General features: G+C 40.2%; 1 protein-coding gene across 8 annotated transcripts in view; it reads left to right on the forward strand.

The window, feature by feature from the left end:
- Positions 1-14,946, forward strand: part of rab3il1 (RAB3A interacting protein (rabin3)-like 1) — a 68,227-nt gene extending 53,281 nt beyond the window's left edge. For all 8 annotated transcript variants that reach the window (XM_072272389.1, XM_072272386.1, XM_072272388.1 and 5 more), the window contains 3 exons: positions 7,160-7,259; positions 11,130-11,196; positions 11,489-14,946. In XM_072272389.1, the coding sequence (XP_072128490.1) occupies positions 7,160-7,259; positions 11,130-11,196; positions 11,489-11,571 (250 nt within the window). In that variant the 3' untranslated portion in view covers positions 11,572-14,946. The remainder of the gene's footprint in view (positions 1-7,159; positions 7,260-11,129; positions 11,197-11,488) is intronic.

A 14,946-nucleotide genomic window follows, 5' to 3' on the forward strand; every position in this document is an offset into this window, starting at 1 on the left:
TGCTGGGCCAGATTGGAAAGGTTAGCTACGGGGTGAATCCAGGCAGTGGGTCCCGGGTCAAGAGTGTGGCAAAGCGGCATAGCCAAGGTTCAAGAATGGGGAATGCCCTGCTGTTTGGCTGATTTAAGTGCTGGGCCAGATCAAAGAGGTCAAGGTGTCCAGACTGGATGAGAGGGACGGGCCAGTGTTCAGCTCGCTGCTCACGAGGTTTACTCGTCTCTGCGCTGAACTGGAGCTGTGCAACTAACAGGCTCCTGAATCGGCTGTGACTGTCCTTGTGGCTGTGGACTCACTTTTGTGAGCTTCAGTTCTGGATGTTATTTGCTTACTCTTATTGTTTGCTTGATTTGTTTTAATATTTCCGCAGTTTGGCTATTTGACGGAATTTTTTAATGGGTTCTGTTAAGGCTGCTTTGTTTTGTGGCTGCCTGTAAGGAGACAAAACTGAAGGTTATATGAAGTATGCACACTTTGATAAATGTACTTTGAAATGACTACTGATTATTATCTTGTAGTCTTCAGTTGAATGGAGACTAATTTGTTAAATGTATATCAGATATAGTTAAGATATTTAAGTTATATTATTTAGAAGTAGCCAAAGTTAAACTTGTTGGCCCTGTGTCATGTTCAGTCACTTCAAAGTGATAAACTAATTCAAAGGAAGACACTGGAGTCCGAAATGGGCGTCTAACCCTGAGTTTACTTTAAGCGAGTTGTGTGCGTTTCACGTGGTAGTGTGCTGACATATGTAATTCACGTGTTTATACATGTAACCTGAATTATTCAAATGAGAAAGAAAGTTTAATCGACCAATATATTTACAATATTACTCAAATATTAAATACACAACATTCCTTCCTGCTTGGCTATAAACTCCAACTCAACAGAATGCATTTCAACTATTTACACAGTATACTGTACAATAACAGACATCCACAGCATAGTAAATTTTAAATTGTCCCATTCTGGCCTGTGGAGGATTTCTTATTCTTGTGGGATAACACCTTTCCTGACAAGGGTGGTCACTCTGCTTGGCAGGAGAGACTTGTGGCTGTGAAAACAATCTCAGCTTCTGGGTCCTCCATCATGGTGGTTGTAGGAGTCGACTCTGACACCACAGGAAGTCGTTCTTCCTTTTTCTTCTACCTTGTGCATCGTGATTTTGGGAAGGTGTATTTAGTTCACTGGGGCATTCTCTTATTAGTCCTTCTATGCTCCCTTTATGATCTGATCTGTCTTTTTGGTTTCCTCATCCACAACATCGTGTAATGAATCTTCTGTTTTTGTATCTCCATTGACTCCTTTCTTTTTGACCTTCCATTCGTCCAGCTGGGCTTTGGTCTTTGCATTTACTTTTTCAAGCAGCTCTTTGTCTCCCATTTGTAGTTCATGCCACAACTTTAATCCACACAGAGTATATTCTGGTTCTTTATACTCACAAAAGCTGAATACTTGCAACTTTCCTGAAGCTCTTTGAACTCTCTTCCAGCTCAAAACCAAGCCAAACTTTACAAGTAACTATCTGATTAACGTATCAAAAGCTTTCTCAGATACATTGCCTACAAAAATTGTTGTAGTCAGACCACTGCTTTTGACACTTTACAATTCTTCTGAGCAGCACGGTCCTTCCTTGGTCCGAGATGCTTTCCAACCAGAGGCATAGAGGTTGGCACCAACATCTGTTTGTCCTCTGTTGGGTTGCACTTTATGGCATTCAGCACAGGCAGTTGAGGCATCATCCAGTACATTTCTTAATTCACTTTCATATGGCTTCATTGCAGGGGATGTGGCATGTAGGTGGTGGCTGGATCTCCAATCCTCTTGTAATTGTCTCAGCCAATCATGCCCCTCTTGTTTTTACTGCGTGCAAGCCCAATGTGGCTTGTTGGTCATTGTATTTCACTGTTACAAATGTCATTTCCACATATTGCTTTTCTATTGTTAGTTTTCACAGGGTAGCTAGTCTTGTGTCACTCTCATCATCAGATTTTTCATCAACAGCATTTAGATTAGTGCTCTTTTTACTTTATACTTTATTGTCGCCAAACAATTGGTACCAGAACGTACAATCATCACAGTGATATTTGATTCTGCGCTTCACACTCTCTGGATTACAAATATTAAATATTATAAATATTAAAAATAGTTAAAATTAGTAAATATTAAAAATTTAAATTATAAATCATAAATAGAAAATAGAAAAATGGGAAGTAAGGTAGTGCAAAAAAACTGAGAGGCAGGTCTGGATATTTGGAGGGTACGGCCCAGATCCGGGTCAGGATCCGTTCAGCAGTCTTATCACAGTTGGAAAGAAGCTGTTCCCAAATCTGGCCGTACGAGTCTTCAAGCTCCTGAGCCTTCCCCCGGAGGGAAGAGGGATGAAAAGTGTGTTGGCTGGGTGGGTCGTGTCCTTGATTATCCTGGCAGCACTGCTTCAACAGCGTGCGGTGTAAAGTGAGTCCACGGATGGAGGATTGGTTTGTGTGATGTGCTGCGCCGTGTTCACGATCTTCTGTAGCTTCTTTCGGTCTTGGACAGGACAACTTCCATACCAGGTTGTGATGCACCCTAGAAGAATGCTTCCTACGGTGCATCTATAAAAATTAGTGAGGGTTTTAGGGGACAGGCCAAACCTCTTTAGTTTGCTCAGTAAGTAAAGGCGCTGGTGGGCCTTCTTGGCAGTGAAATCTGCTTGGGTGGACCAAGTCAGGTCATTTGTGATATTGACCCCGAGGAACTTTAAGCTTTTGACCTGTTCCACTTGCGCACCACCGATGTAAATTGGGTCGTGCAGTCCGTTACTCCTTCTGAAGTCAACAACCAATTCCTTCGTCTTGCTGACGTTGAGGGATAGGTTATTGTCTTCACACCATGCCACCAGGTTCTTAATTTCCTCTCTGTACTGAAACTCATCATTACCCAAGATACAGCCTACAATTGTTGTGTCATCAGCAAACTTATATATTGAGTTTGATGGAAACTTGGCTACACAATCATGGGTGTACAGTGAGTACAGCAGGGGGCTGAGTACAGAGCCTTGTGGGGCACCGGTGCTCAGAGTGATTGTAGAGGAGAGCTTGTCCCCTATTTTTACAGCCTGGGTCCTGTCTGTGAGGAAGTTGAAGATCCAGCTGCAGATCTGAGTGCTAAGGCCCAGGTTCCGGAGCTTAGGAATCAGTTTATTTGGAATGATGGTATTAAAGGCAGAGCTGTAGTCAATGAAAAGGAGCCTTACGTATGCATCTTTATTCTCCAGGTGTTCTAAGGGGGAATGTAGGGCCAGAGAGATGGCATCTGCCGTTGATCTATTGCTCCGGTAGGCGAATTGCAAAGTGTTGAGGTTGACCGGTGGGCTGTGGTTGATGTGTGCCATAACCAATCTCTTGAAGCACTTCATAGCAATTGGTGTCAGAGCCACAGGTTGATAGTCATTCAGGCATGCCACCTTGCTCTTCTTCGGCACTGGGATTATCGTTGCCTTCTTAAAACACAAGGGGATCTTAGATTGAAACAAGGAGCAGTTGAAGATGTCAGCAAATACTGCAGCTAGCTCGCTTGCACAGGCCCGGAGAACCTGCCCCGGGACGCCATCTAACGCCCTTCTAACGTCTTGAAACTGCATTTTTTTAGCTTTTGCTTTTATCTCCAAAGTCCATTTATTTTTTTTCTGCTCAACGTGTCTCTGTATGTGTCCTACTTTGTAGCCTTTTCTGCAATTTCACCCTTAAATCTTAATTTCTTTGTTGTATGTGAGCCCCTGTCACAATGGTAACACAATTTCTTCATCTAGGCCAGTTTTTGTTTAGATGCTGCAATTTTATTCACGCTTACTTTCATTTCTGACTGCAACTCATTTGCATCTTCTGTCTGCGGTTTCCATTGAACAGTGATTTCCATGGGTCATTTTAATGTAAGCTGTGTTTCAGTTAGGAACTGTTTTTGAATGCTTTCTTTTAAAATTCAACACACAAAACAATCTCTTACTGTATCATTAAGTCCATTACCGAACTGACAATGCTCAATCTCTTCCATTCAGCCACATCAGTCGCTTCTCATTGGCTATTTTACTTGCTTCAAAATACTGTTCCAATAGCTCAGTGTACATGAGCCAATTATCCATTGTGTAACCAATCTCATCAGTCTTTCTGATGTAGCCAGCCATTTAATTTTTTTAAATGATTATTATCACCCGGTACTCTTTAAGAGTTTTTACAGCTTTTTAAAAACTCAACATCTCTGCATATGCTGGGCTGCATATTTTACTCAGTGTTAAGTCATGCAGTCAAGAACACAGCGAACTGCCAAAGTTGTAACAAAGTATTAAGCAGCTGATCTTGCAAACTTTTACCTAAAATCATTAAACTGTGATTAAGATTATAATTGTCCTTGTGATATGCCAGCTCATGCCTACACGGAGTAGATACACTGAATGATCAACTAATGTAAACAGTTGGTGATTCCACTGGGTTTTTAAGTTCAATGGATAACTCGGCATCACAACAAGGGACTAAAAACAGTGGTGTCTGGTGAACTGGTTGGTCAACAGATTGGTGGAGACACGTGTAGCAGGAAATTTGGCCTAGTTTTGTTGTCCATCAAAAGAAGTTTCTAGCGTGATGCATAATCACACAGGTTTTGAAAAGTAAGCAAGAAAAGGGAATAAGATAAAAGAAACAAAATAATATAAACATATTGGTTAAGGATGGTGGTTAGGCCTTTCCTGTCCGAAAGTGGCCTAATGGAGGATTTAAAATTGAGAGATTTTGAGATGAACCACAAAAAAAAACTTCAGTGTAATGAATTGCAATGCAAGATATTCAACAAGAAATCAAATAAGGAACTCGCGAACAGTTTCTTGACCAGTAGGAGGAAGTTGAAGAGCAGTGCGCAGATGCATTTAAGGGGAAGCTAGATAAGTGTTAGAAGGGAAAAGAGTAACAGTGAGGTATGCTGTTAGTTGAGGAAGGATGGGCTGAGAGAAACATAAACCCTGGCCTGGACTTGGCTGAATGTCTGGATATGTATGCTATGCAATTTTATGTAATAGCCAGGAAAAGAGGAGAAGGAGGATGTGTTAATATTATTTAATTTTCTTTGATCCAATGGGAAAAAAAAGTCATTAATTTTAATTTTTAAAAACTTTTCAGTGATATCCAGCATGTTGTTCACAAATATAATTTTGGCTGTTGTAATTTAATTTTGACAGGATGACTTTATGTCACGTTTTATTCTGTTATGGAGACATCACACCTCTTCCAATTTTTTTTCTGAATCCCTCTCCCTCTTTCCCCCCCCCCCCCGTGGGAGAACTTGGGTGAGGGGGAAAGAAAAGCTTTTAACACTGTAAATCAGTGAGTAGTTTTGTTATGTCTCCCCTCTTGCTGTGAAAGGGAGCAGCTCTTTTTTCATTTATTAGGGAGAGAGAGAGAGCCTGTGGAATGTTGAGTTGTTGGGTGAATGATTGGTTTTTAAATTGCACAGCAGATGATGGTCAGCATTGGGACCACTTCTTTTTATGTTGTGTATATATATGATTTAGATGATGAAATAGATGGCTTTGTTGCCAAGTTTGCAGATAATTCGAAGATTTGTGGAGGGGCAGGTAATGTTGAGGAAACGGGTAGGATGCAAGTTTGCAGATGATTCGAAGATTTGTGGAGGGGCAGGTAATGTTGAGGAAACGGGTAGGATGCAGAAGGACTTAGACAGATTAGGAGAATGGGCAAGAAAGTGGCAAATGAAATACAATGTTGGAAAATGCATGGTCGTGCACTTTGGTAGTAGAAATAAATGTGCGGACTATTTCCTAAACGGGGAGAAAATCCAGGAATCTGAGATGCAGAGGGACTTGGGATTCCTTGTGCAGAGCACTCTGAAGGTTAACTTGCAGGTTGAGTTGGTGGTGAGGAAGGCAAATGCTATGTTAGCATTCATTTCACGAGGTCTAGAATACAAGAGCAGGGATGTGATGCTGAGTCTTTGTAAGGCACTGGTGAGGTCTTGCCTTGAGTATTGTGAACAGTTTTGGGCCCCTCATCGTAGAAAAAATGTGCTGGCATTGGAGTGGGTCCAGAGAAGGTTCACAAGGATGATTCTGGGAATGAAAGGGTTATCATATGAGGAACGTTTGATGGCTCTGGGTCTGTACTCACTGGAATTCAGGAGGATGAGGGGGATCTCATTGAAACCTTTCGAATGTTGAAAGGACTAGACAGAGTAGATGTGGAAAGCATGTTTCCCATGGTAGGAGAGTCTAAGACAAGAAGGCACAGCCTCAGGATAGAGGGATGCCCTTTCAAAACAGAGATGTGGAGAAATATCGTTAGCCAAAGAGTGGTGAATTTGTGGAATTTTTTGCCACAGGCAGCTGTGGAGCTAGGTCTTCGGATGTATTTAAGGCAGAGATTGATAGGTTCTTGATTGGACATGGCATCAAAGGTTAAGGAGCGAAGGCTGGGAACTGAGGTTGAGGGGGAAATTTTTTTTAAAAAAAGGATCAGCCATGATTGAATGGCAGAGCAGACTCGATGGGCCAGCTGGCCTATTTCTGCCCTATGTCCCATGGTCTCATGGTCTTGTGGTCTTTATTGGCGATTGTGGTACAGTTTGCTTGGTGGATGGAGGATGCTGATTTTTTGGGGGGAATGGGTGGGGAGGGTTATTGCTTCGTTGCTGGTACATGGGAGGGGTGAGTGGGGCAAGGTTTTTTACTGTCTGATGTTTTTACTGTCACTTGTTCTATGGGGCACTCTTCTGTTTTCATGGATGTCTGTGAAGAACAAGAATTTCAGGATGTATATTGCATTCATTTCTGACATTAAATGGAACTATTGAGTCACATGTCTCACCCAGAAGGACACTGGCAAATTAGTTGTGTTTTTATTTCAATGAGGACAGCAGTAGTTCATTTTGAAGATTGTCTTAACTGAAATTATTGTGCATTTCTCCAGAGAAATCGGTTAGATATGATGTCATATTTTCTGTAAAAGGAATAATAATGAAAAAATTCAAGTCCAATCCAAAGTATTGCAGGCCGAGGTTAGATACTTGGTGGACCTTGCTTGTTGAAATACTACATGTTATCTCTGGCAAAAATATTATTCTGTCAGTAAGTTAGCAAGGTGTATTCCTTTCTGATATTATTGTTCCTCCTTCACAGGAAATGCGCATTGAGTGGCCTGTCCAGAACCTGTAAGCATCGCATCAAGCTGGGAGACTCAGGAAGTTATTTCTACATTTCACCATCCTGCAGGACCAGGGTACGCACAAGATGAAAGGATGCTGTGATGTGTCAGATAGAACTGATGATTCAAAACTGTTTTCAGATAAGAGAAAGATAACTGTTATCTAATCAGCAAAGAAAACATAGAAATACACAAAGAACCGGCGGCCATTTGGCCCCTTGAGCCTGCTCTTCTATTCAGTGTAATCACATCTGATTTTCTAATTCAATACCATATTCCTGCTTTTATACTCCCTGATGCCTTTTTTCTATAGAAATCCATCTATTTCCTATAAATATATTCACCAACACACACAAAATGCTGGAGGAACTCAGCAGACCAGGCAGCATCTAGGAAAAGAGTACAGTCGATGTTTTCAGCTTGAAATGTTGACTGTACACTTTTCCGAGATGCTGCCTGGCCTGCTGAGTTCCTCTAGCATTTTTAGACTGAGGGCACTCAGTCCTCGTTTACTGTCATTCAGAAAGGCATGCATTAAAAAATGATACAATGTTCCTCCAGAATGATATCACAAGAAACACAGGACAAACCAAGACTAAAACTGACAAAACCACATAATTATAACATATAGTTACAACAGTGCAAAGAAACACCGTAATTTGATAAAGAGCAGACCATGGGCACGGTTTAAAAAAAAGTCTCAAAGTCCTGATAGACTCATCATCTCACGCAGATGGTAGAAGGGAGAAACTCTCCCTGCCATGAACCTCCAAGCGCTGCAAACTTGCCGATGCAGCACCATTGGAAGCACCCGACCGCAGCGGACTCTGAGTCCGTCCAAAAACTTCGAGCCTCTGACCAGCCCTTCGACACTGAGCACCATCCTCTGCCGAGCGCTTCGACCCCACCCCGGCCGCCGAACAACAAGCAAAGCCAAGGACTTGGGGCCTTCCCCTCCGGAGATTTCGGACCACATAGTAGCAGCAGCAGCAAAGCAGGCATTTCAGAAGTTTCACCAGACGTTCCTCTGTGCTCTCACGTCTGTCTCCATCAAATCAGGATTGTGCATGGCACCCTACTTGAAAAATAACAGACATCACCACCGGAGTGACCGCTGTGAGCTGTGTCACGGCGCCATCTTCTCCTCTCCTCAGGTTCAGAATATTTTGTGTGTGTTGCGTAAATTTCCAGCATCTGCAGATTCTCTCATTTGGAAATATATTCACTAACTTGGCATTTACAATATTCTGTGATAATGAACGATACAAATTCACCAGTTGAGTGGAGAAATTTCTCCTCATCTCAGTCCAAGACATTTTACCTTATAACTCGAGACTGTGACTCTTGGTTTCAGAGCCCCAAGCCAGGGAAAAAAATCTTAACGCAAACTGCTGCTCAAACTCTGTCAGAATTTTGTATATTTTACTGAGCTGTCCTCTCATTCTTCTAAACTGTAGCGAATACTGATCTAGTTAACTTAATATTTCTCACATAACAGTGCATCATCTCAAGAATCTTCATTGAACTATGGCAAGTATATTTTTTTTGTGGGAAGGAGAAAAAAATTGCATAAGTTCCTGCAGAAGTTAACCTACCAAGACCATGTATGATCGAAGTGCGATACTTGCCCCTGTATTCAGAATGGCAGAGTGGTGAACCTGGCACTTGTTCAGTGACTTGAGTGCAAGGACACCCAAATTCCTTTGGTCATCAACTTTTCCCAATTTATCCCTATTTAAATAATACTCTGTCTTTCAATTTTGCCTTTTACTTTATATTCTTTATCCATGAATATGAAGTAACTGCAACTGCCAGATATTTGCTCACTCATTAAACTGGTCTGTATTTTCTTGAAGCCTCTTTCCATCATCCTCTCAATTCATAATCACACACAGTCTTAAATTGTTGACAAATTTAGAACTATTACCATTGTTTCCCTCATTCAAATCGTTGTGTCTGGGAATAGCCGAGAACTGAGCAATGTTATTCCCTGATTATCCCCCAAGTCACTATTTACTACCCTGAAAAGGTCTGATTTATATTTTGATATTATAATTGTATTCAAAAAGTAAAAGGAAGTTCATATATAAGGTTTAGGAAGCTGAAATAGGATGAGGCCCTTGAAGAGTATTTAAGGGTATCAGGAAAGAAGTTAAACTTGGCAAGTAGGATTAAGGAGAACCTTGGGAACAAAACGGAAACTAAGGAAGGGGTTGCTCCACACAAGGACAAAGAGGGAATTCATGCCAGAGGAATAGGCAGGGTCCTTAATGACTAACTCACAGCAGTAATCTCCAAGGAATACTGGACGATGGTGCGATCAGAGGGGTTAGGTTGATATTCTAGAGCATATCAATATTAGGAAGAATAGTTTCAGTTTGAAAAACTTTAAGGTAGCCAAGTCCTCAAGGCCTGATGAAATCTGCCCTGGGATACGGAGGGAGGCAATGGAGGAGATTGACAGAGAACTTTCTATATTTGTTAGTCACAGGCAGGGCTCCAGAAAACTGGAGAATAATTAGTATTGTTCCTTTGTTTTAAGAAGAGCAGCAATCTAGCAAATTACAGGCCAGAAAGCCTTACACCAGTAGTTGGAAACTATCAGAGGAAATTCGTAGAGATCTGTTTGCATTTCGGAAATGCATGGACTTATTAGTGGGGTAGTCAGTATAACTTTAATTGGGGTAAACCTTGTCTTAGAAATTTGAGTTTTTTTTTGAGGAGTTGGTGAAAATGAATAATGAGGGTAGTGATCTTTTCTGTACTTTATTCCTCTTTAAGTATGATGTTTCCATAATTCTGCAACTGAGAATTGTATTTTCTTCCCACTGAAATGCATTAACAAATATTTCCAGGTTGTGAAAAATCAAAGAAACAGCGGATGAAAGAAATCTGAAATAATAACAGAAGATGCTGGAAATACTTAGGAATTCAGGCAGTGTCTGTGGGAAGAGGAAAGAAGAAGTTAACTTTTCAGACCTATGACCCTTTGTCAGAACTCTTGTTTTCTTTCCCACAGATGCATTTCCAGATTGTTTTGTGTCAGTTCAGAATTTTGACAGGGCTCTTTCAAGTACAAGTCACCTTTGTGCTCCAGTGCAGTTTCCATGCTAGATTAGCAAATATAGAGTCAGATGTCATTCTCTGTGCAAAGATGCTACTGGAACATTACAGATGAAATTGAACCATGTCTCAGAGGCACCTGGCATTGAGCATTGCTGGAACAATATGATCTTCCCAGTGCCATGCTGGACAAGGAGGCTTGCCATGTAAATGAATGACCAGCCTTCTTTCTTCATGATCTTTTCCTATCGCACTGCACCAATCCACATCTACCACATCTCTCCTGCAGATGTGTAGCCAATTCCCCTTACCCCAAGCAAACAATGTCATGAGTTCCCTCTGCATTTCCCCTATTTTAGTTACCAGTTCCGAATTCAGTCGTTTCCCACTGCCAATCTCTGATTCATTCTCCAATTGCTGTAATTTCTAGGCACTTATATCTGTGCCCTGTGTTTTTCTTTGCCGCACGCAATATGCATGAAGATGTGAAGTCTCCATGTACAAGGTGAACTTTTCTTGGCTACATTTGGTGCTGAGTTCCCTATAATATGTAGCAGTGTTTGTGATTTCTCAGTGTATGCTTTAAATCTAGCATACATTTTATGGTTTTGTTTCTTTGTTTTCATTAGTGGCAGCCAGTGGTGATGAGAGATCACACATTGATATTTTTACTATATTAGATTCATCAGTTTCAGAGAAAAACTTAATTTTTAAAATTGAATCCAACATAATTTCTGTCAGCATCCAAAGGTAAAATTCTCATGACGTTCTCAGGGGGAGTTGTTTAACGTTTTAAAAGATCAGAAATCGTGTATCTACAGTATATGTGGAGCTTTGCTGCATGTTTATTTGTCTTAATAATTGTTACTACATCTTTCTCAGATTACTGCTGTTTGCAACTTTTTGACATATATCCGGTATATCCAGCAAGGCCTGGTCCGACAAGATGGTAAGAACATAATCTTTTTTTCCCCCCTCATTAAAAATCAATAATGAAGATTTGGGACCTATAGTTTGGGATTTCTAAATTTGCAAAGGATTAACTAAAGAGTGGGAGTAAAGTGGGAAGTGAAAACAATAGTAAGAAGTTTGAAGGAAGGTGTGGAATTCTTCCACAAGCCACCTGGAGTCTCTGACTGAGGTTAGCAATAAGATTGTGTGGGAGGTGCATGCTGGGCATAGGGTGAGAACAGAGTGGGTACTCAAACTTGTCCTAATAAATTGTTTTGTTTTCTTTGCAGTGGAACAGATGTACTGGGAAGTTATGAAGCTGAGGAAGGAAATGTCAATTGCTAAACTAGGGTATTTTACTGAGGAGTCATAGTCCCTAAGTTTGTGTTCCAGATTTAGCGCTAGGCTGCACAATTGAATTTTGAGGGGCCATTAATTACAAACGATTGATTTAAACAATGGAAGAAATAATGTGTTCTGTAAACAAGAACCCTTTGCATTCATGAAAAAAACGAATTGAGCAAGTGTGGTAATGTATTCAGAATTTAGTACCTCCTATATCCTGGCCTTGTGCTATATTTTTAAACAAAAATCGATGCTGAAAGACTGTGAATATATATATATGTATACAGGGTAAATTTTTATTATTTTTTAACCTGTAACTTTGTTCTCTATTCACAATAGTCAAGAACCTTATGTAACATGGAGACAAATATCTATGGAGAATCAACTGAAGGAAAGTGTTTATTCCCTTTAATGTAATATTCCCTTAATTTTCTTGTGGATTCCCCACTGCCCACGATTCTGGACTCTGGCATGAATAATAATCAGTTGATTATATCTGCATTGATGAGCTCAACACCAGCTCATGAAAAACCTTGAGGGTGGGCAGTTAAGTAAAACTTGATGAATTTTTTTTTACTCTTTCATGCTAGGAGACATTAGTATCGATGCTATGCCAGAGAATTGAGCAGCAAAAGGTACAAGATTTGCTGTAATATGCGGAAACACAAGGTTGATGTGTTGATTAAGTTCCTTAAAAGTGGCTACCTTGCAAGTTCAAGATGTAGCATTAAGGCCAGTCCAGCCATGACCACTCTGCTCTAACACCCCTTTGGAAATCTCTCTCCAGTACATTAACAAACATGTCCACATTGTCATGTTGCCTTTGTGCTCTCCGCAAGGTCTAGCCATAGTACTGTAGGATGTTGTGAATAAAACATGCGAGAGTCACTTTATGTGCTTAACAAAAGCCACAGATGTTTACTTCCATTATGAACAAACCAAAAAGCAGTTGCCTTATGCTGACATAATTACATCAGACACCATCTCTAAAGTGAAACCAGCAGTTCAATGACTGTGTTTGTGAATTTTGTAAAACAGTTTCTACATAAACAATCTGTCACCTATGACATTACTGTAACCACTGGGCCAGGATTACAGGCAGGTTCTGGACCTCTTTAAAGCAGGCAATCCGACAAGGTCATTTAAAGTTATAATAAATTCTATTAACAGACAGAAGTTTTGTTTAAAAACATTGTACATAGAGAGGCACATCAGATTTCACATAAAGTACATCTCAGATCGTGTAAAGTGTGTTAGGTAAAGTTACCACACCAGTATAACAATGTGCAAGGATGCCTGAAGCTCACATGGATATTAAAGACTAACCATACAAATACCACAAACTCAAGGTAAGCAAAATGTGTTAAATAATAGATGACTCGCACAAAGACCTACACTGTCCTGCAGTGTACAAAGGGAGCTGCATAAGTAACACACCTCATGTAGGTCACGAGATCACTGAAATAAATCAATCAAAATGTTCAGCAGTGGTGCCACTTGCCTCCCCTTTTTGGAGTAGACAATGGCCCAAACACGTGTGGGAGCACGCTTTTAGGACAACCTGGGGAAGAAGGTCCCACGTTACTTTCCCTCCAGCTGGAAACAATAGGCGCAATGTTGATAAATAATTAATACCTAGCCCACATACCAGAAAATGACCTGTGCCCATACAATTGTACCTCATCAAAATAAACTTTTGGGAGCCTATGGGTGCAAGGTTGAGGGTGTTATAGGAATGGGGTCGATAGAAAGGAAGGTTTATAGATAAGTAGTGAAATAAATAAAAATATAAATTTTACCACTGTAAAGTTGCAGTAACACTACTGCATACACAAATGCCTCTGTCAGTTGACAGACCCAGTTGCCTATTATTGCCATAAATCATTGTCTTTGTTTTTTTTTTGAGCTCCTATAACTTTATGTATTTGCCACTGTACTTTTGCAAGAATCTACTATCTCGTTATTGGCATATTGTGCTGTACGTTCCCACTGATGCGCATCCTACAGCAGGGATCTCCAACCATTTTTTATGCCATGGACCAACACCATTAAGTTGGGAACCCCTGTTAGAGTATTAGAGAACCAATAATGAGAATGTCCACTAAAACTAATAATATATAAGAGGCACCTTGACCCAACACTATCACGTTAGTGTCTCTTCCCTTTCTGCTGTTCAATAAATATTTCACCTCAGGGCCCATGAATCGGTAGATTCTTCACATTCCCTTACCGTCCATTTCTCACAGAATGGTTTCATTATCTGTCAATCTGGAGAACATTGTGTCTTCATGTCTATTCTTCCTACATTTCTGGGTGTACCATTTTTTTGGTAACTAGCCTCCTGAGCAGTAAGTGTTTTCATGTTAAATCTCCACATATCACATATCACATATGTTTTGTGTAAAGACGTGGTGAAGCATGGCATCCTGAGAATGGGTTCCAATAACTTCCAGGAAGTCGCGATGTATCATTCCTATCAATGTTTAATATGTATAAAAATATTTATAATCCATCTATTATAAACAATGGATAGTGTTTATCGTCTATCCATTGCCACTAAAGGAGCATTGTTAAATGTTTGGTAAACCTTAATAAAAATAATTTACAACAACTTTCTCCACTTGTATCTTAGGGTACTGTTTTGTGCTGGGATTGACAAGTGCTAGAGTCCTGTGGTTGGTGCTGGCGTCAGTCTTCAGTGAGTGAGAACTCCTTATTTAAACAGGATGTGTCTCAGTAGACCCTGGTTGTCTATTCAGTTGATATCCATAGTTGGATTTTCCAGTAAGGTTTCCCTGCCTTATTTGCCTCTGCATCTGTGATGTGGATCTAGATCAATCTGAACGCAGACAATTCAGCTTGTCAGTATGGTTCAATATCATAACAAGTGGGATATTAAGCAGGGGAATCTTTGCTTAAAAATATAAGGAAAACAATAAATCACATTGTTATATGATAGCATGGCATCTGAGATGTTGACATTCCAAAATGGCGTGGTATCCTCCTGACCCTTCATCTTCTATCTCTTAGAAACTGTGTTTTCCAAACATTTTTTCCCTAGAGGAAAAAGTGCTCCTTTAAGGTGTGTGGAGAGTTTATTTTTTAATTGACTATTTCAATTGTTATTAATTAGTTCCAGTGTTTGTATTATTGGAGAGCAAAAAATGCACTTTTGCCAAATGAAATGCCAGTGGGATGAAGGGAATTCTCTTTTTCTTCAGTTTGGTTTGGGCTGACTATACATTTATACAAATGTCTAATACGTTCTACAATGTATCTAAAAGAAAATGAGTAAAGTTGATCATTTGCTTCTTTGTATAAACAAACTGAAGTCGATGGGCACAATAACATTGTATTTTTAGCATGCTAATAAATTATAGATTGGAATCTAATAAAGGGATCT

This window comes from Mobula birostris, chromosome 11, assembly GCF_030028105.1.
Source record: "Mobula birostris isolate sMobBir1 chromosome 11, sMobBir1.hap1, whole genome shotgun sequence".
Classification (NCBI taxonomy): Eukaryota; Metazoa; Chordata; class Chondrichthyes; order Myliobatiformes; family Myliobatidae; genus Mobula; species Mobula birostris.